We start from the raw sequence: 21,775 nt of genomic DNA on the forward strand, positions 1-21,775 counted from the left end.
AACAACCAGTATTTTTCCCCAGGGGAGGGGAAGGGAATGGCCTTTTATAGACATCAGCAGTAGGCACATCTGGTAAGTAATTCCACTTGTATCATTGGAGTGACCATGGTCTATAATGACCTACTTTCTTTAGATGGTGAATGTGATTCTTTTTCTCCCTTAAAGAAGCCAAAGAATATATCTGAAAAAAAAAACAACCTCAATTAGGCGAGTCAGTTATTTCACAATACATTGACAATAATTCAGTCCTTTAGAACACAACTTTTAGGCGGCAAAGATTTAGGAGAAAAATATATTGATGAAATTATACCACATCTATTTCTGTCTACTCCCCATCAATCTTGTCACTAAATCTCTATCTTATCATTATCCCATGTTGAACACCCACTTAGTGTGGCACAGTGTCCTTCTCTAGAGGTGCTTGGGACACTTACAGAAGTTGATGTCACCTCTATTTGTGGTTGAACTAAAGGGGAACAAAGTGACACTTGGAGTGGGAGTGGTTTATATATCCATTTCTCTCTGTTCATATGACTCAAACCATCATCTAGATCTGATTACTTCCCATTTGACTTACTGACTTATTGATTATGGTTTTTTTAAAATATATAAAACTAGAGCTGATTTAAACGTTTTGACCAACGTTTTTTCCTCTCTGAAAATGTGGCTTTGTCAAAGTTGAAATCTTTGTCAAAGTTGAAATATTAAATATCAGTTTTGACCTTTTTTTAAAAAAAAATCCAGTAGGAAACGATAAAAGGAAACTAAGCCTTGGTCTACACTAGGACTTTAGGTCGAATTTAGCAGCATTAAATCGATGTAAACCTGCACCCGTCCACACGATGAAGCCCTTTATTTCGACTTAAAGGACTCTTAAAATCGATTTCCTTACTCCACCCCTGACAAGTGGATTAGCGCTTAAATCGGCCTTGCCGGGTCGAATTTGGGGTACTGTGGACACAATTCGACGGTATTGGCCTCCGGGAGCTATCCCAGAGTGCTCCATTGTGACCGCTCTGGACAGCACTCTCAACTCAGATGCACTGGCCAGGTAGACAGGAAAAGAACTGCGAACTTTTGAATCTCCTTTCCTGTTTGGACAGCGTGGCAAGCTGCAGGTGACCATGCAAAGCTCATCAGCAGAGGTGACCATGATGGAGTCCCAGAATCGCAAAAGAGCTCCAGCATGGACTGAACGGGAGGTACGGGATCTGATCGCTGTATGGGGAGAGAAATCCGTGCTATCAGAACTCCATTCCAGTTTTCAAAATGCCAAAACCTTTGTCGAAATCTCCCAGGGCATGAAGGACAGAGGCCATAACAGGGACCCGAAGCAGTGCCGCGTGAAACTTAAGGAGCTGAGACAAGCCTACCAGAAAACCAGAGGGGCGAACGGCCGCTCCGGGTCAGAGCCCCAAACATGCCGCTTCTATGATGAGCTGCATGCCATTTTAGGGGGTTCAGCCACCACTACCCCAGCCGTGTTGTTTGACTCCTTCAATGGAGATGGAGGCAACACGGAAGCAGGTTTTGGGGACGAAGAAGATGATGATGATGAGGTTGTAGATAGCTCACAGCAAGCAAGTGGAGAAACCGCTTTTCCCGACAGCCAGGAACTGTTTCTCACCCTGGACCTGGAGCCAGTACCCCCCGAACCCACCCAAGGCTGCCTCCTGGACCCGGCAGGTGGAGAAGGGACCTCCGGTGAGTGTACCTTTTAAAATACTATACATGTTTAAAAGCAAGCATGTGAAAGGATTAATTTGCCCTGGCATTTGCGGCTCTCCTGGATGTACTCCCAAAGCCTTTGCAAAAGGTTTCTGGGGAGGGCAGCCTTATTGCGTCCTTCATGGTAGGACACTTTACCACTCCAGGCCAGTAACACGTACTCGGGAATCACTGTACAACAAAGCATTGCAGTGTATGTTTCCTGGTGTTCAAACAACATCCGTTCTTTATCTCTCTGTGTTATCCTCAGGAGAGTGAGATATCATTCATGGTCACCTGGTTGAAATAGGGTGCTTTTCTTCAGGGGACACTCAGAGGAGCCCGTTCCTGCTGGGCTGTTTGCCTGCGGCTGAACAGAAATGTTCCCCGCTGTTAGCCACGGGGAGGGTTGAGGGGGTAGCCATGTGGTGGGGGGAGGCAAAATGCGACCCTGTAACGAAAGCACATGTGCTGTGTATGTAATGTTAACAGCAAGGTTTACCCTGAAAGACTGTAGCCACTGTTTTATAAAATGTGTCTTTTTAAATACCGCTGTCCCTCCACCAGCTGCATGTGTTTCAAGGATCACAGGATCTTCTCCTTCCCAGAGGCTAGTGAAGATTAGAAAGAAAAAAAACGCACTCGTGATGAAATGTTCTCTGAGCTCATGCTGTCCTCCTGACAGAGCACAGACGAATGCGTGGAGGCAAATAATGTCAGATTGCAGGAAAGCACAAAATGACCGGGAGGAGAGGTGGTGGGCTGAAGAGAGTAAGTGGCAGGCTGAAGAGAGTAAGTGGCGGGCTGAAGACAGGGCTGAAGCTCAAATGTGGTGGCAGCGTGATGAGAGGAGGCAGGATTCAATGCTGAGGCTGCTGGAGGATCAAACCAGTATGCTCCAGTGTATGGTTGAGCTGCAGCAAAGGCAGCTGGAGCACAGACTGCCACTACAGCCCCTGTGTAACCAACCGTCCTCCTCCCCAAGTTCCATAGCCTCCACACCCAGATGCCCAAGAACGCGGTGGGGGGGCCACCGGCCAACCAGCCACTCCACCACAGAGGATTGCCCAAAAAAAAGAAGGCTGGCATTCAATAAATTTCAAAGTTGTAAACTTTTAAAGTGCTGTGATTAAAGTGCTGTGAGGCATTTTCCTTCCCTCCTCCACCACCCCTCCTGGGCTACCTTGGTAGTCATCCCCCTATTTGTGTGATGAATGAATAAAGAATGCATGAATGTGAAGCAATAATGACTTTATTGCCTCTGCAAGCGGTGATCGAAGGGAGGAGGGGAGGGTGGTTAGCTTACAGGGAAGTAGAGTGAACCAAGGGGCGGGGGGTTTCATCAAGGAGAAACAAACAGAACTTTCACACCGTAGCCTGGCCAGTCATGAAACTGGTTTTCAAAGCTTCTCTGATGCGTACCGCGCCCTCCTGTGCTCTTCTAACCGCCCTGGTGTCTGGCTGCGCGTAACCAGCAGCCAGGCGATTTGCCTCAACCTCCCACCCCGCCATAAACGTCTCCCCCTTACTCTCACAGATATTGTGGAGCACACAGCAAGCAGTAATAACAGTGGGAATATTGGTTTCGCTGAGGTCTAAGCGAGTCAGTAAACTGCGCCAGCGCGCCTTTAAACGTCCAAATGCACATTCTACCACCATTCTGCACTTGCTCAGCCTGTAGTTGAACAGCTCCTGACTACTGTCCAGGCTGCCTGTGTATGGCTTCATGAGCCATGGCATTAAGGGGTAGGCTGGGACCCCAAGGATACATATAGGCATTTCAACATCCCCAACAGTTATTTTCTGGTCTGGGAATAAAGTCCCTTCCTGCAGCTTTTGAAACAGACCAGAGTTCCTGAAGATGCGAGCATCATGTACCTTTCCCGGCCATCCCACGTTGATGCTGGTGAAACGTCCCTTGTGACCCACCAGAGCTTGCAGCACTATTGAAAAGTACCCCTGCGGTTTATGTACTCGCAGGCTTGGTGCTCCGGTGCCAAGATAGGGATATGGGTTCCGTCTATGGCCCCACCAGAGTTAGGGAATCCCATTGCAGCAAAGCCATCCACTATGACCTGCACATTTCCCAGGGTCACTACCCTTGATATCAGCAGATCTTTGATTGCATGGGCTACTTGCATCACAGCAGCCCCCACAGTAGATTTGCCCACTCCAAATTGATTCCCAACTGACCAGTAGCTGTCTGGCGTTGCAAGCTTCCACAGGGCTATCGCCACTCGCTTCTCAACTGTGAGGGCTGCTCTCATCTTGGTATTCATGCGCTTCAGGGCAGGGGAAAGCAAGTCACAAAGTTCCATGAAAGTGCCCTTACGCATGCGAAAGTTTTGCAGCCACTGGGAATCGTCCCAGACCTGCAACACTATGCGGTCCCACCAGTCTGTGCTTGTTTCCCGAGCCCAGAATCGGCATTCCACAGCATGAACCTGCCCCATTAGCACCATGATGCATGCATTGGCAGGGCCCATGCTTTCAGAGAAATCTGTGTCCATGTCCTGATCACTCACGCGACTGCGCTGACGTCGCCTCCTCGCCCGGTATCGCTCTGCCAGGTTCTGGTGCTGCATATACTTCTGGATAATGCATGTGGTGTTTAATGTGCTCCTAATTGCCAAAGGGAGCTGAGCGGCCTCCATGCTTGCCGTGGTATGGCGTCCGCTCAGAAAAAAGGGGCAGAACGATTGTCTGCCGTTGTTCTGACAGAGGGAGGGGCGACTGAAGACACGGCTTACAAGGTTGGCTTCAGGGAGCTAAAATCAACAAAGGGGGTGGCTTTACATCAAGGAGTATTTCAGGCAGGACTTCACGGAGGGTTCCAATAAGAAATGGTGCACCTAAGTTATTGTTCTTATTGGAACAAGGAGGTTAGTCTGGCCTCTGATTGATACATGGCTAGATTTACCTCCCTGCACCTTCCCTGTGAGTGACTGCAGTGTGACCTAGAGGAATGAGTCCCCTAGACGGGGGAGGGGGGGAAGCAAATGAGTACAAAACAAATCTGGTCTATTTCTTGTTTTGATCCACTCCATCTATCTTTTACATCTTTGGCTGGCAGCAGACGGTGCAGAAGGACTGCATGCCATCCACATCTCATGGCTGCCCGGCAGAAGATGATGCAATAGGACTGCTAGCAATCCGTATCGCCTGCCTGCTCACCATAAGATGGTTCAATAGGACTGACTGCAGGACTAAAGAGAATGACCTGGTCAAGTCACTCCAAATTTAGTCCCTGCGCCCATGTCTGCCCAGGCGCTCCTGGCCGACATGGCCAGGAGCACCTCGGACATGACGAGGATGGCTACCAGTCGTACTGTACCGTCTGCTGCCACAAGGCAAGGGGTTGATGCTACTGTGTAGCAATGCAGTACCACGTCTGCCAGCACCCAGGAGACATACGGTGACGGTTACCTGAGCGGGCTCCATGCTTGCCGTGGTATGGCGTCTGCACAGGTAACTCAGGAAAAAAGGCGCGAAATGATTGTCTGCCCTTGCTTTCACGGAGGGAGGGAGGGAACGGGGGCCTGACGATATGTACCCAGAACCACCCGCGACAATGTTTTAGCCCCATCAGGCATTGGGATATCAACCCAGAATTCCAATGGGCAGCGGAGACTGCGGGAACTGTGGGATAGCTACCCACAATGCAACACTCTGGAAGTCGACTCTAGCCTCGGTACTGTGGAAGCGCTCCGCCGAGTTAATTCACTTAATGCACTTAGAGCATTTTCTGTGGGGACACACACACTCGAATATATAAAACCGATTTCTAAAAAACCGACTTCTATAAATTTGACCTAATTTCGTAGTGTAGACATACCCTAACAAAGAAAAAACAGTGTAAGATGACACTTTATTTCATTTTTTAGAAACCAAAACATATCATTTTTCTATTTTTGGTGTTTGAATTTTCACTGCATTTCACAATCTCTCTCTCCCTTTTGTACTCATCGTCCTCTTTTTTTTTAACTCACTGGGGAAAGTCGCATGTGGAAGAATATAAAAAGATGTGAGAAAAGTGGAGTAAATCCCAATTTTCAAACTTATTTTACTATTTTTCAACTAGAAAAAGTTGGGCATTTTTCCCACCAAAATTTGTGATTTTCTGATCTCCTCTAATAAAAATTTAAAACAGCCAGTCTAAGAACTTTTGCCATGAATTAAAATAGAATAAATAACTAAATAAAAAAAGTCTGCAGAACACAAAACATCCTCACATTCTGCAGCACACACAAAGAGATGCAGTTTGCCTTGTGCTGTAAAAGTCCTTACAGCGGGTTATTTTAGAGCAGTGCAGGAAGCTAGTTCTGGAGTTGATAAAGAAGACTCCACTCTGGAGAGTCCCATCCAGAACAAACTTGAGGACCTGAGCTCTGACGCCAGTGTGCTATGAGGACAGAAACTGGCATACCTTTTATTACTTTTTCATTTTCCGTTTTGCTGCCAATGGCACTTCCCCACAAACCTGAAAACAAGAAGGAAAAGAGTATAAAAGGATTTGAAGCTGTTCACTTACACAGGTTCTACTTAGGGTTGATCATAACAGTATTTTCTTCACATTATTTTTTTATAGAAAATTGGGGTTTTTGTTAAAATGAAAATGTCAAGTAAAATGTCTGCTTTCATGAAAAGGGTTTTTTTCATTAGAAACTTTTTTTATTTTTTATTTTATGTATTAATTTATTTATGTATTGGCTAAAAACTGAAATGTTTTTTGGTTTTCAAAAGGATTTGGTTTTCACTGCTTTTGCGCTGAACATTTTTATTGTGAGGGGTTTTCTTTTCCTTTCTTTTCTGAAAAGTCAAAAAATTTCCACTGAACATTTTCACAGTATTTAAAAAATATATTATCCCATTTTCCAGAGTGTGGGGAGAGAAATCCCCAAAATTACTAGTTCCATGGTAAGAACCATTCTGCTATGTAAGGAGGACTCTAGTTTGGGTCAAGAAATACAACCAAAGAAACACATACCATAGATCATAAAGTCCTGCAGTCATAGACCTTGAGGCAGAAGGGACCATGAGATCATCAAATCTGACCTCCTGCAAACCACTAGCCACAAACACTACCCAAGACCCACACACTAAACCCAGCAACCAGAATTAAACAAAAGTCTCACAATCCTCAGAAGACCAAACTGTGAGAACATGTAATGGTTCCATATTGCGACCACATATGGGAGTGTGGTAATTAAGGTTATTCATTAATTAGATTCCTCACCAGTATCCAATGGACTGTCCTCCAGATGGCCCAAAATGTAGCAAAGGGTCAAATTCTGACCTCAGTTACACTACTGTAAACCACAAGACTATCTATTCAAGTCAATGAAGTTACTCTGAGGTGTAACAGAGTAGAAATTGACCCATTTCCTTTAGAGAGCAATAAAAAATTACTGCTTGGATTTACACAGGAGCTTAAGGTAATTAGATGCCCAATTCCCAATGAAATTGGGATTTGGGCACCTAACTCCTTTTAAAATCCCTAGAAGGTAAGGCTGGGTTTTCAAATGAGCAGAAAAGGCCAAGCAACACAAACATGGGTGATCAACTCAGGCTATATCTACACTAGAGACCTTAGAGACCTTAGAGCGACCTTAGAGAGACACAGCTGTACTGCTGCAGCCATGTTGCTGTAAGGTCTCCCATGTAGCTGCTGTATGCCGATGGGACAGCTCTCTTCCGTCGGCATAAACCATGAACATAGCACTGTCCACACGGGTAGTTTTGTTGTTGACATTTATGTTGGTCAAAGGGATTTTTTTTCCACATCCTGACAGACAAAAGTTTTACCAAGAAAAGTGCTAGTGTAGACATAGCTTCAAAGGAGGCAGAATGGTCTACTTAATTGGGCACCACTCTGAGAATCAGGATACCTTGGTTCCTAAACCTTATCTCCCGTTACTGCACCGAGTGACTTCCCAGTTGTGACTTGAGTCATTTTCCCTTCCTATGTCATTTTTCCCCACCTGTACAATGCACATATTGATAATCAGAAAAAGTGCTTTAAGAGCTATGGATGAAAAGTGCTAAAGTTGGTTGAGATTTTCTGCTGAAACACTTGTGGAGAAAATTCCATTCAATCAAACCTAAACTGTTGATCAAAAAGAGTCAGTTTGGATGAATTTTTTACATGATTTTTTTTTGAATAAAGTTTCAAATTGTTTCATTTTTACTTTTTTATAAATAAAAACTGTTTTTTGTTTTTTCTTTAAAAAGAACACTTTAAAATTTAATTTAATTATAGTAAAGAAAAAGTAAAAAATAAAAAGGGTCAAAACTGAAATGAAACATTTGAAATTAATTGCAGAGAAATGCAAAGTTATGCACTTTGCAAAAAATAATCCCAACTATATGTACAAAATTATGGGATCTAAATTAGCTGTTACCACTCAAGAAAGAGCTCTTTGAGCCATTGTGGATAATTCTCTGAAAAGATCCACTCAGTGTACAGTGGCAGTCATAAAAGCTAACAGACTGTTGGGATTCATTAGGAAAGGGCTAGATAAGACAGAAAGTATCAAATGCCACTATATAAATCCATGGTACACTCACACCGTGAATACTGTGTGCAGTTCTGGTCCCTCCATCTCAAAAAATATATATTAGAATTGTAAAAAGTACAGAGAAGAGCAACAAAAATGATTAAGGATATGGAACAGATACAGTATGAGTAAAGATTAAAAGGACTGGGACTTTTCAGCTTGGAAAAGAGGTGACTAAGAGGGGTATGTTAGAGTTCTATAAAATCATGAATGGTCTGGAGAAAGTGAATAAGGAAGTGTTATTTATCCGTGCACATGACACAAGAACCAGGGGACCCCCTATGAAATTAATAGGCAGCAGGTTTAAAACAAAAACACAACACACAATCAACCTGTGGAACTTGTTGTTGGGGGATCTTGTGAAAGCCAAAAGTATAACGGGATTTAAAGAAGATTTCAATAAGTTCATGGAGGAGATGTCCATCAATGGCTATTAGTCATGATGGGCAGGGATGCAATCCCATACTCTGGGTGTCCCTAGCCTCTGATTGCCAGAAGCTGGGTGTGGACAATAGGAAGACAAATCACTCAATGATTGACTATTCTGTTCATTCTCTCTGAAGCACCTGGCATTGATCACTGTCGAAAGATTGCATACGAGGCTAGATGGACCTACTAGTCCAGATGGACCTTTGATCTGACTCATTGTGGCTGTTTTTATATTCTCATTTAAATGAAATATTTTGACACACCTGAACCAAAACATTTTTTTTATTTTCAGTTTGCGAAAAAAAATAATTTTGTTTTTTTGTTCTGATTTAGGAAAGGAATTTCTTTTGATACGCAAAATTTTTTATGGCTTATGAAAACTGGTTTTTACCCCACTCAACTGACTACATAAAAGCTCTCTAATATATGTAAATATTTCTCCATTTTAGTATTCCGTGGTTTATTTCCGATATCTATGCATCTAACCAGGCTCAATTGTGTCAATTGTCTCCATCTCCTAAGAAGAAGGGGCATGATCATTCACCTTGTAGGTAACTCATGCTTTTCTCTTCTTTCTGCTTCTTTAGTTCCCCATTCTTGTATTCACTTCCAAAGTATTCCATGGGTACACTTGCTCCATAGCCAAGGAAGCTGGCTTCATGGGGGGTGAACTCAAACCAGGATGCTGAAAAATAAAAAGAAAGAGTTTGGAAACAAAGCCCAGCAAGAGTTTTGAGGTTGCAGGTGAATCAGCAGGAAAGGGTGGCATGAGATATCCATAACTCAGGGGAATGTAAGCGTGCTTCAGACAACATCTGCATTAATAAAGTTTCTTCCCATCCATGTTGTCCCATCTTCATATTCCTCCTTGACTCCTATTCACATTCTGTATGAAGCCATTGGTCCTCACCTCCCAGGCTCCAACTACAACCCCACACCACCTGTGTCTCAGTTCAGAGTTCTTACCACTAAAGCTGAGCAAATAATGTAATTTTTAATTCAGGGGCTGAACCAAAAACTCTGGAGAAATATCTAGTTTGATTCAAACTGAAAAAACAACCTAATTTTTCACCAAGTTAAAAAGTAAATAAATAAATCATTTTGAGTTGACAGAAAATGAAACTTTGTTTTGTTTTATTCATTTCACGTCCCACAAAACATTTTAGTTGACTCATTTCTTTCCTCCTTGATTAATCTGTTTTCATTTTTCTTAATGACCACATTTGAAATTAAAAGACCATTTGAAATCAAACAGTAAAAACAAAATGTTTTACACTTAAAATTTGTTTCCCCAACTGAAACTATTCATTATGTTTGAATTCAACAAAAAGGGGCCTGAAAATGCATTTTTAGTGAAAAAACAATTTATTGAAAATATTGCTCCCAGCTTGACTTGATCATCCCCTTTGCTTCACCATTGAATTCCCTACATCCTCATCTCCTACCTTACCTTCTCCCATTATGAACGTCATGCTATCTTCCAAGATGCCCCATAATGCAGAGTTCTCTCAGTGTTCCAGAAGGCCCATGTGATCCCTAATTCATCTACAATTCCTCCAATTGGTACTTCCCACATCTTAGTCCCTTAGCACCTCCCCAAAATGTGTGAGCTACCACCTGGTTCTAAACCGTCCAAAATATAAGAGAAATTCTGGGCACATCTAGGGCTGTGCAGAAGCTGTTATTTTCCATTTGGAGGGAAACTCCACATTTGTGAAATTTGGTTTTGTTCTGAATTGGAATGAAAACAAATCTAAACTAAAAATTCCCTGCAAAAAGAAGTGTTCAAGACAATTTTAGTTTGGTCAGTCAAAAAAGTTTCATTGTGATTTTGACTTTTTATTTCATGTTCATTTATTTTTTATAAAACTTAAAGTAAAATTAATTTTGAAACAAAATGTCTTCTTGAAACTAAAAATTGAAAGGCTTCATTTCAGTATTTTTCTAAATGATTTTTTGGGGGGTCAAAACTGACCTATACTCATGAAAAATTTTGACTTTGTTGGATCATTTTTGATCAGCTCAAGTCATACCTATCAGTGAATGGAGTGATGGCTGGTGAGTTTCTTGTGAAATTATTCTTTCATGCTCCAGGAATTTTACTGTGTTATTAATTCTGTTAGCTTCCTAGATGCTTCAAGACACATAATTTTATATTGTTAAATCTAAATAAGTAAATAAGATAATAAATAAAGTGTGTCTCCACCTAGAAAGATTTTCCAAAACAGGAGAAAGGAAAAAAGAAAACAAGAGTGAGTTTGAATTTTTCTCAAAAAAGGTTTGAACAAAACTTATTCCCAGCAGTCTTAAATGTTACCTGGATTTTCCCTGTTTTGTGAAATTTTCTGCCATAGTTTTACTGATATTTTAAGGAATTTTTTTAAGGTTTTGTTTCACTTACTCTTTTCTTACTGAAAATCAAGATTTTGTTAAAGAAAATCAAATTAAAATATGTGGGCCGGTTTTGTTCAATATCTTCATAAATGATCTGGAGGATGGTGTGGATTGCACTCTCAGCAAATTTGCAGATGATACTAAACTGGGAGGAGTGGTAGATACGCTGGAGGGCAGGGATAGGATACAGAGGGACCTAGACAAATTGGAGGATTGGGCCAAAAGAAACCTGATGCGGTTCAATAAGGATAAGTACAGGGTCCTGCACTTAGGACGGAAGAACCCAATGCACAGCTACAGACTAGGGACCGAATGGCTAGGCAGCAGTTCTGCGGAAAAGGACCTAGGGGTTACAGTGGATGAGAAGCTGGATATGAGTCAGCAGTGTGCCCTTGTTGCCAAGAAGGCCAATGGCATTTTGGGATGTATAAGTAGGGGCATAGCGAGCAGATCGAGGGACGTGATCGTTCCCCTCTATTCGACATTGGTGAGGCCTCATCTGGAGTACTGTGTCCAGTTTTGGGCCCCACACTACAAGAAGGACGTGGATAAATTGGAGAGAGTCCAGCGAAGGGCAACAAAAATGATTAGGGGTCTGGAACACATGACTTATGAGGAGAGGCTGAGGGAACTGGGATTGTTTAGTCTGCAGAAGAGAAGAATGAGGGGGGATTTGATAGCTACTTTCAACTACCTGAGAGGTGGTTCCAGAGAGGATGGTTCTAGACTATTCTCAGTGGTAGAAGAGGACAGGACAAGGAGTAATGGTCTCAAGTTGCAGTGGGGGAGGTTTAGGTTGGATATTAGGAAAAACTTTTTCACTAGGAGGGTGGTGAAACACTGGAATGCGATACCTAGGGAGGTGGTAGAATCTCCTTCCTTGGAAGTTTTTAAGGTCAGGCTTGACAAAGCCTTGGCTGGGATGATTTGATTGGGGATTGGTCCTGCTTTGAGCAGGGGGTTGGACTAGATGACCTCCTGAGGTCCCTTCCAACCCTGATATTCTATGATTCTATGATTGATTCTATGTTTTGATACAATTTCTAGGGGAAACAAAGGAAACAAATGTCATGCAACAAGAAAAAGGGGCCATTAATAATCCTGGTGAACAAAAAAGATTTAAATTTTTTTATTTTTTTTCACAATTTGTTTTTTCATTTTCAATCAGCTCTAAAGACAACCTCAACATCTCTGCTGCCTCGAGGAGTTGTATGGAGGTGAAATAAATGACAGGCTTCTTTACACTGAGATTACATATAGATTTGGTTGTTTGTTTTTACCTGGAGAGTATTCAGTTACTTTGGAAAAACTTCGCTCATCCACTGCTGCATAGATGGGATAGGGGTTATGTCCGTTCTCAGAAGCACTCCGCTGCTCAGACAAGTGTCCCTTGTCCAGCTGTACAGACAAGATTTTATAAGTTCAGACAAACACACTCCTACTTTTAAACTGTGATTGTAACATTGCCTATAGTCTCTGCCCTGACAGCTCAGTCCAAGCCTGAGCTCAGGGCGCCAACACATTTCCACATGCTGAGATGATAGCTAGACAGATGTGGAGTTTGCCCTCAGTCACCCAAGTGTATAGATGAAGTAACTCAAGTAACTCCACAGAATTCAGTGGAGCCACTCAGCATTTATTTATTTATGAGAATAAACCTTCCTCAATGACTAAGTGGTCAAGCCATTAGCCTAAGACTTAATCCTCACTTCCCCTGCAGACTTCCTGAGGGAAGTTCTATACACTAAGCCCAGGGTCTGACTCAGGTGTGAGCCCAAGACCCGTTTCTCTGCACACAAAAATCAGTCTGACTTGGCTCAGCATGCACTCAGGACCCAAGGTCTTAGGTCCTTAATAGAGGGGTAGGTCAGAGCCGGTGTGCCACAGCAACTTGGGTCCAAGCCCTCTTGTTTTCCTGTGTGGACTCAAATCAACGTGCAATCCCAAGTCATAAGGTTGGGTAGGTAGGTGAGTGGGGCTAGACGGGGACCTTAGAAAGTTACAAAAGGGAAAGTTTTTCACCCACCTCATGTAACATTCCATAGACCACAGTGTAGGCCCAGAACTCAGTCAGGGAGTAATTTTCATCTTCAGCCGCCTCGAGTAGCATTTTCGTTGCCTTTGGGATGCTCCAGGTGTATTTGGAAAGTCTAGCACACATACTTTCCTCCAAGGCCTGCAATTTCTCTGCCCAGTCCCCATTTTTGTAGAGAGATGACATACACCTATTACAGAGACAAAACACACATTGCAAGGGGAACAGGATATGGGCAATTTTCCCCAGCCCTTTCAATGTCTGCATAATTATTTATTAGAATATTTTCACTTATTGTTCTATCATGGCAATGCATTTGTAACCCCCAAGGATCACATGGCTGTCTGGATGGCTGCTGTGGAAAGCCACAGCATCAGCAGAGATAAAATCCAAATCCCCCGGTCCTTACCAGGTTGAGCAAATGGGGAATCTCCATTAGCAATACACAGGGCCATGACACAGAGTTTGAACAGCTCTGGTTACATTCAGGATATCTGTAACATCCACAGATCTGTCCTGCCTATGATGACTCTTTCACCCTAACATTGACTTCAGTGGGAAAGTCTGGGAGGGGAAGGATGGTTCAGTGGTTAGGACACTTGCCTAGAACTCAGGAAATGTGGGTTCTGCTCCCTGCTCTCCCAGAGATTGTAACCTTGGTTCCCCATAGGAAAAGGGGGATACAGGCACTTTCCTAACTCACAGGGATGTTATGGAGATAAATACAGTGGTGCTCAGATACTATGTTAATGTGGGGCAGATAAGTAATTATGATAATTAGGAAAAAGAAAAGGAGTACTTGTGGCACCTTAGAGACTAACCAATTTATTTAAGCATGAGCTTTCGTGAGCTACAGCATCCGATGAAGTGAGCTGTAGCTCACGAAAGCTCATGCTCAAATAAATTGGTTAGTCTCTAAGGTGCCACAAGTACTCCTTTTCTTTTTGCGAATACAGACTAACACGGCTGCTACTCTGAAACCGATAATTAGGAAGTCACCCACTGGTATCAAGAAAAGGAGTACTTGTGGCACCACTGGTATCAGTCTCCCATTGAATTGCATCACCAACGGAATGCCTAACTCCCTTAGGGTCCTGTGTCAACTGCTACTCATTGTGAGCAAGGCTATCAGTATGTGGCCCTGTTAGATTAGCTGGATGTTCTGAAGGACACAGTCTCCTTTTCCATTGAGAAACTAACTCTCCACCCTATCCTACAAACTTGTGACCATTGTTGTCTCTTTTCCACCTGGTTATCCCCATCTTGTGTTACACCCTGTCACTTGTTCCAGTTTAACAAACACCAGTTATGTGCATTTCTCACTTTTCCTATGGCGCAAACCATTGTTCACACTCTGCCTCTCTTTAACCACAACTAAAATAACAGTCTCTCAACTGAAGAAAAAGGGACAAAGAAAGTAGTAGGCACTGTTCTGCTATCCTGATTTCAGCACTAATGCAAACTACAAGTATGCCAAAAGTCACGTCAGGTCACAGGAAATCCCAAGTTTGGCTTAAAAATCATGAGATTTATTTTAAAAACTTGGGTTCCTTTCACTTGCCTTCTGTCATTTGAGCTGGTAGGGTTCACATTTCCAAGCTTTTCTCCACAACCACCAGAGACAGACATGTATGCTTCATAAAATAATGAAAGCTGATGCCTGGTTTACACTAGACTGTTACGCCAGCATGACTGTGTTGCTCAAGGGGTGAAAAATCCACACTTCGGAGTGCCATATTTAAGCTAACTTAAGTCCCTGTGTAGGCAGCGCTAGGTGGATGGAAGAATTCTTCTGTCAGCTTAGCTATGGCCTGTCAAGGAGCTGGATTCCCTATACTGACGGGAGAACCCCTCCCTCCACAGCAGCTAAACTGCAGTGGCACAGCTGTGCCTCTATAGCCTAGATGAGCTGTGAGACTCACAAAAATCACATGACTGATGGAGCTTGGGCTCTAAGGGAAACACCAGAATTCAAGAGATTCACAATGACACTGTAAGAGTTATAAATACTAAATTAGAACTATAGGGCTGGGCCCCTGTCACTTTTGCCCATGTAGAAATCTTAGAAGGGTCAGACTTAAAAGGCATGTACATACAGCAATGTTCGTATAAATCAGGTTAGCAGGCTCTGGATCTGTTAATCTGAGACTTGAGCATCTAGACTCATGTGTAACCCCAGGTTTGGAATTGTTAAACTCCTGGTCACAACCTGGGGCTCTAGAGTCTACACTGCATTATGTGGGACTGAATTCAGCCACCCATATCCCAGACTTTCTAGCATGCTCCCAAAACGTGGCTGCATTAGCCCTTTGTTCTTGCTTCAGTGTGGGAAAACTTCACGGTCTACCAAATTTGACTGTCAAGAGGACAAAGGAAGTTGGCCTGTGGGTCATCTTTGGTTGACTCCCAGAGCATGAGTCCAGTGGGACTGTGTCTACACTGCAAAGCAATTAGTCCTGAATCCTGGTCCTCACCTGACTCATGCTCAGACCCCCCCACCCTCATGGAGTCCTACGATCCTTGCTCTGGGTTCGCATGATTTGTGTGTAGATGGAAGAGGTATTGAGTTTGAGTCTGAGTTTGAACCCTGGGCTTACATTGCAATGTATGTAGGCCAAGGCCTTTCTGTAGTAAGAAGCAACAGCCATAGGACAACAGCCACCAGGAGCTAAGAACCAGGGAGTCATGTCCCATCTAATTTGCATCAAAAAATATAATATTGGGTTGTTAAGAAGGCACTCCTGTCCTAATAGTACCCATCATTGCCAGATAAATAAACAGATCTTAGGATGCTTATAGACAACTTTGTTTTATAGTATTCGGTCTGGCAAGAAACCACTTACCAACAGTTGTGATGGTGAAATCTATACTTCTATTGTTTTGCCATTATGGTCCCTACTTCTCTATTGTTTCTCTGTATGGTCTCTGTCTATTTCTTTAATTGTTTCTGTATGTTGCATAAATAATTTTGAAAGATTTAAATCAACTAAGGTGATGGGGTATGATTGGTTAAATAATTGTTTCATAATGGACCAGGATTGGTGAAAAATACTGTTTAGTTTAAAATGATTGGTTTAGGTACAGGTAAGTAGGACCCAAGTTTTAAGCATATAAACTGAGGTCCAAAGGGAAGTTCTTTGGAACCTAACTCCAGGACACAGCTCAAGATCAGAGATGACAGACCTCAGCACTCTACTGACCATACCATGCAGAAGCTGGAGCCCTGAAACTTCTAATCTTGACTGGCCATCACGAAATGTTCATTTGCCTTATTAGGAGTGGTGAGAATTGTATGCGTAGCTTGTGTATTCTGTTTTGTTAACTGTTCATAAATAGAAGTTAAGGACATTACTGTGTAAGGTTCTTTTACTGGTAAAAAGTCCCATAAACCCACTGAAGATTATTCCCTGGACCCAAGACGGGTAAGGGAGGGTACATAAATTGATTAGGTTTCGCTCTGAGCCCAGGACAGGTAAGCATGGGTGCCTTATCCCCCGAGCCCAGGATGGAAAAGTTTGGGGTGACTAAATTAACTGGGTTATGCCTTGAGCCCATGGTAGGGTAAAGGTATGGTGCCCTAGATTGTGCGGGTAACATGTTGGCATACTCACCCATTCTCATCTTCTCAGGAAATGGACAGACAGTTTTCTCCTATTGATGATGAAGTACCCAGCGTATCCTTTCGTTAATAATAACAATAGCAATAATTTCCCCTGGTTGTCAGTTCTACAGAGGGACACACTTTCATTCACCACATCTCTTGACATGCACCTACCAAGTGGAACCTGAGACCCCGCACAGGTACATGATGGTGTCCAAGAGACTATGCTTTTGTAGCTCCTGCAGGGTTCCATGAAGGGCGATCATGGCCCGCAGACCTCCACCAGCTCCCAGGATGGCGATATTGGGCACATCATCCTGAGGAAGGGAAAAGACTCAACAACATATAAACTGGGATTACTGAGGAACCGCCATTGCTCATCTAAGTTACTTTCACGGCATCTGCAGTCAAACACCTGCCATTCCCACCTAGGATATCCCCCATTATGGAATTTGAAAGAATATTTTGTAGGATCCAATTCTGCAAGCATTTACATTTGGGAGTGTCTTTATTTACATTTCTTTATTTACACTGATTTGAATGAGACAACTTCCATGAGTAACTTTATTCACAAGCTTTCCTGAATTCTACTTCTTCAAGAATAACTCCAATAGCTGTTATAATAGATGATGTGTGTGTGTATTATGTATTCCATGTAGCATAACTACTGTTAATTGTCAGAACTGCTGGAAAATTTTTGAACAAGGTTTTTTGTTTTGTTTTGTTTTGGAGTTTGGGGGATGAAAAATGTATTTTTTATTAAAAGGAACATTTTTATTGATATTTGTTAGGGTTTTGCCCAAAACCTGGAAAAAATCATTGTTTAACAATAAAAAACTGCCGTATGTATATACGCACACACCTCATACAATATACTTAGTTTTAGGAAACAGAAAAAATCAGGTTTTAGGTTTTAAAAGAATCTGTGAAAAAATTCAATATAAATGAATTTTTTTTTCTTTTTTCCCTCTGAAAATAAAATATATTTCCCAGCCTGTTCTATCCATCATTTATATTTAAACGTGTATTTAAGTTCATCCCAATTCAGCAAAGCACTTAAACATGCACTTAATTTTAGCCACTCACTTAAGTCCCATTTATTTCAGTTTGTTTTATTCTAAAAGCCTTTAAAATAAAACCAGAAAACAAAACAAACAAAAACATAAAATAAAATAAAAAACCCAACAACCCATAACTTTTTGATGAACATATTTTCACCAGCTCTGTATGAGTATTCGTTACCATTGTCAATGTCCTATATATTCCTGTACAATTCTATAAGACATTAATTGACTCCTACCAGATTACAGGGAATCCCCAGGCTATCCAGGCATTTCTTCACCCGCACCTTTCTGTTGCTTGTTCCTAATTTTTCCCCTTCTGAGAGCTCACGGGAAATTCGGATTTTACCTTCACTCTGTGAAAAAAAATGTCAAGAGAATGTATCATCTCTCAAAAATCTGTAAGAGATGGGTCAATCTACAGAGATCCAGAAAATCCGTTAAAGCATGTTCCAGGTGGAACCCAGAGCCCGTTTAGAGAGATTTTAGACATTTCTCCTACACTGGAACAACATGGGGGGAAAACTCTGTGAGGAGAAAGAAACACAAAGTGGGTAAGGGGATATTTTTTACTGGACCAACTTCTGTTGGTGAGAAAGACAAGCTTTCAAGCTCCACAGAGCTCTTCAGAAGGTCTGGGAAAGGTACTCAGAGTGTCGCAGCTAAATACAAGGTGGTACAGCTTGTTAAACATAAGGAGTTAACATGTTACCAGAAATCATTCAAAATCTAATATCCTGGGACCAACATGGTTACAACTACAATGAAAACAGCTGAGAAACTCATAGACACTTCCGAACATTTGAGCCCTCCTCATCCAGGCCAGACTGAGCTGAGCTGTTTCTTTTTATCTGCTCCCTCCATTGGAAGCATGCCCAGCAAGAGTGAGGGGGCGGAGCCTCTTGGGCCCAAAGCAGTTTCTTAACCCCTGCATTACCAGTGCTGGGTTGATACACCCCATCACACAGGATAAATAGGAAATAAGTACTGGTCAAAATGAACCCTACAGTTCAGAGGGTGTATTTTAGGTGCTCCCAAATATAGCAAGATTGGGCCTGAGTCTGTATTGCATAGCTACAATGAAACAATGTGGCATTGTCTTTGAATAAATGGAGCAAATGAACTTCAGAATAGTTTAGAAAAAAAAAGCTGGAGATGAAATTATTTGGTCACGCTTCATATTATAATTAGTTAATAAATGGTTAATAGATGTTATAAGCTCATGAAAGACAGGAGTAGTGTGCATTATAGATAAGCACATCAGTAAAAGATATTATGGGTGCTTATACCCCAAGACTAAAACCACCTGTTGAGCTGTTGGACCCTATAATAATTGATTAGCCATTTATTTAAAAAATCTATTTATCATTTATGAACTCTTTATGAGCTGTTTGTGAATGTACCCTTCATATGAAGTGTGATCAAGCATTTCCAAGACAATAGGTACATTCTGAAACTGCAAAATGTAAGAGGAATGGTATACCTTGTGTTTATGAAATATTTCCATCTTTGCTTTCCTGTTTGCCCTGTAATTTTAAATTCCTCTGCCAGTGAAAAAGGAAAACTCCACCTCTTTCAGGAAATCCAAAAGCTCAGGCCAACATCTAATTTATTCTTCCTTTACCTTAAAGTATATGAGAGAAAATGAACATTTAACATAGTGACATAGGAAGTGCTGAAATACTGGATCAGACTCTAGGTCCTAATTACCTGAATGATATTGCTTAATGATTGGAGGTGCAGGAGGATAGATAGATAGATAGATAGATAGATAGATAGATAGATCAGTCCTAGGATTTTCAAGCCAACCTAATTAATTTTTCCAGACACCCAACTGCTTTTGAATTTAAACTGGACTTGGGCTCCCATTTCTTATAGGTTCTGCTGAACATTCTTGTCATGTTACTAATGTATTTTCCTCTTGCTACCAAGGAACAGAGACATCATACATTCACATAGCTCCAATTCTTTTAAAGTTAGCTATAAACAAATAAAATAAGCCCACTCCAATGTTGTCATTGGCACTGTTTTTTGACAAATCCTCTCAAGAAAGCATACGCATGGAATTGACCCAAGAGAGGATTGTGGAACACAGCTGGCACTGTTCATTTCAGGGGATGTCAGGATGATTTAGTGGGTGTTGGTCCTGCTTTGAGCAGGGGGTTGGACTAGATGACCTCCTGAGGTCTCTTCCAACCCTAATCTTCTATGATTCTATGATACATATCTATAATGATGCTGTAACCCTGAAAAATAGGCTTTGGTGCCCCTGGAATAGCCTATCACCTTCTTAATCTGCCTTTCCCAAGGTACAGGCCTCCAGGTTAGTCAAGGAAAACACTTGGAGGACAGGGGGAGGGATAGCTCAGTGGTTTGAGCAGTGGCCTGCTAATCCGAGGCCTGTGAGTTCAATCCTTGAGGGGGCCATTTAGAGACCTGGGGCAAATAAAATTGGGGATTGTGCCTGCTTTGAGCAGGGGGTTGGACTAAATGACCTCCTGAGGTCCCTTCCAACTCTGATATTCTATGACATGTATGTAACCTTCTGATAAAGTGATTGACACAGGCAGTATTCTTTTCAAAACAAAGTATATTTTTATTAATGCAACTCAGGGGTCTCAAACTCATATGACCACAAGGGCCACATGAGAACTAGTACATTGGCCCGAGGGCTGCACCACTGACCACCCCCCACCCACTGCCCTGTCCCCGCCCCCACTCCACCCCTTCCATGAGGCCCCACCTCTTCCCACCCCTTCCCTGCCCCCATTCCAACCCCTTCCCTGAAATCCCCACCCCAACTCTGCCCCCTCCCTGCCCCCAGGGGGTGCAGGAGGGGTGCAGGGTGCGGCAGGTGGTTGGGGTACAGGAGGGGTGCAGGGTGCATCAGGGGCCTCAGGGCAGGGGGTTGGGGTGCCGGGTGGGGCAGGGGGGCAGGGTGCAGGGTGCGGCAGGAGGCTCAGGGCAGGGGGTTGGGGTGCAGGAGGTGTGCGGGGTGCAGCAGGGGGCTTAGGGCAGGGGGTTGGGGTGCAGGAGGGGTGTGGGATGCAGCAGGGGGCTCAGGGCAGGGGGTTGGGGTGCAGGAGGGGTGCGGGGTGCAGCAGGGGACTCAGGGCAGGGGGCTCAGGGCAGGGGGTTCGGCTGCAGGAGGAGTTCAGGGGGCGGGTCCGGCCCAGTGCGCACCGGGGCAGGGCAGGCTCCCTGCCTGCCTGCCTGTCCTGCCCCCGCGCCACTCCGGGAAGCAGCCAGGACCTAGGGGGCACAGGGGTCTGTGTGTTGCCCTGTACGCTCCTCCAGGTACCTTCCCATTGGCCGGAAACTGGGAACCGTGGCCAATGGGAGCTTCGGGGGAGGTACCTGGAGGAGCGACCAGGGCAACACACAGACCCCTGTGCCCCCCCTCCTCCAGGTCCCAGCTGCTTCCCGGAGCCACACAGGGGCAGGGCAGGACTGTAACAAATCACTGACCGCAGTTCTTAACTTTTATGCAATACTATAATTAAAAACTAGCAGGCTTACTCTATCCTTTGGCTTTGATGTATTATTTGCTTGTTTCTATCTGCTGCTTGCTTCTTCTGCTTCTTCCTAGTCAGCTCTGGTCAGTCAGCTCTGCTCCTCTGTCTGCTGTCAGATCTCTCAGGAGCCTTTAACTTCTTTCCAGCAGCTCTTCTGGCAAGCACCTGCTTGTCTTCTGTCTGTCGATAGTCTGCCTTTTATACTGTCCTAGGCTTCAGTTCTTTTATACGAGCTATTCTTAACCTTAGATAGCACATGCTCATTGTCAGGCATTAACTCATCCTTGGATGCTGCCAGAGGTCCACACATGTTTCCCATTGTTTACTTCAGAGCTATGACCTTCCCAACTGGGCTTTTTGTCAAGGCACCAACTTGGAACCCCTTGGCTTTTTGCTAATGACCTTTAGTAACCCTTAGAATCTTCTACTTGGCCTGCTCCACCTAGAAACACTTTGTAGCTGTACCTCATTCTACG

The 21,775-nt window shown here is 43.2% G+C and overlaps 1 protein-coding gene across 4 annotated transcripts in view; it reads right to left on the reverse strand.

The window, feature by feature from the left end:
* The window catches only part of LOC102930792 (cytosolic phospholipase A2 gamma), a 49,796-nt gene extending 28,317 nt beyond the window's left edge, over window positions 1–21,479 (reverse strand). For all 4 annotated transcript variants that reach the window (XM_043527107.1, XM_043527106.1, XM_027824576.3 and 1 more), the window contains exons 1-9: window positions 21,304–21,479; window positions 19,268–19,408; window positions 18,024–18,140; window positions 16,898–17,040; window positions 13,114–13,312; window positions 12,368–12,485; window positions 9,238–9,378; window positions 6,134–6,187; window positions 125–181 (exon numbers count right to left, since the gene is read on the reverse strand). In XM_043527107.1, the coding sequence (XP_043383042.1) occupies window positions 125–181; window positions 6,134–6,187; window positions 9,238–9,378; window positions 12,368–12,485; window positions 13,114–13,312; window positions 16,898–17,040; window positions 18,024–18,140; window positions 19,268–19,291 (853 nt within the window). In that variant the 5' untranslated portion in view covers window positions 19,292–19,408; window positions 21,304–21,479. The remainder of the gene's footprint in view (window positions 1–124; window positions 182–6,133; window positions 6,188–9,237; window positions 9,379–12,367; window positions 12,486–13,113; window positions 13,313–16,897; window positions 17,041–18,023; window positions 18,141–19,267; window positions 19,409–21,303) is intronic.
* Between the last annotated feature and the right edge of the window lie 296 nt (window positions 21,480–21,775).

The sequence above is a fragment of the Chelonia mydas genome, chromosome 13 (assembly GCF_015237465.2).
Source record: "Chelonia mydas isolate rCheMyd1 chromosome 13, rCheMyd1.pri.v2, whole genome shotgun sequence".
NCBI lineage: Eukaryota > Metazoa > Chordata > Testudines > Cheloniidae > Chelonia > Chelonia mydas.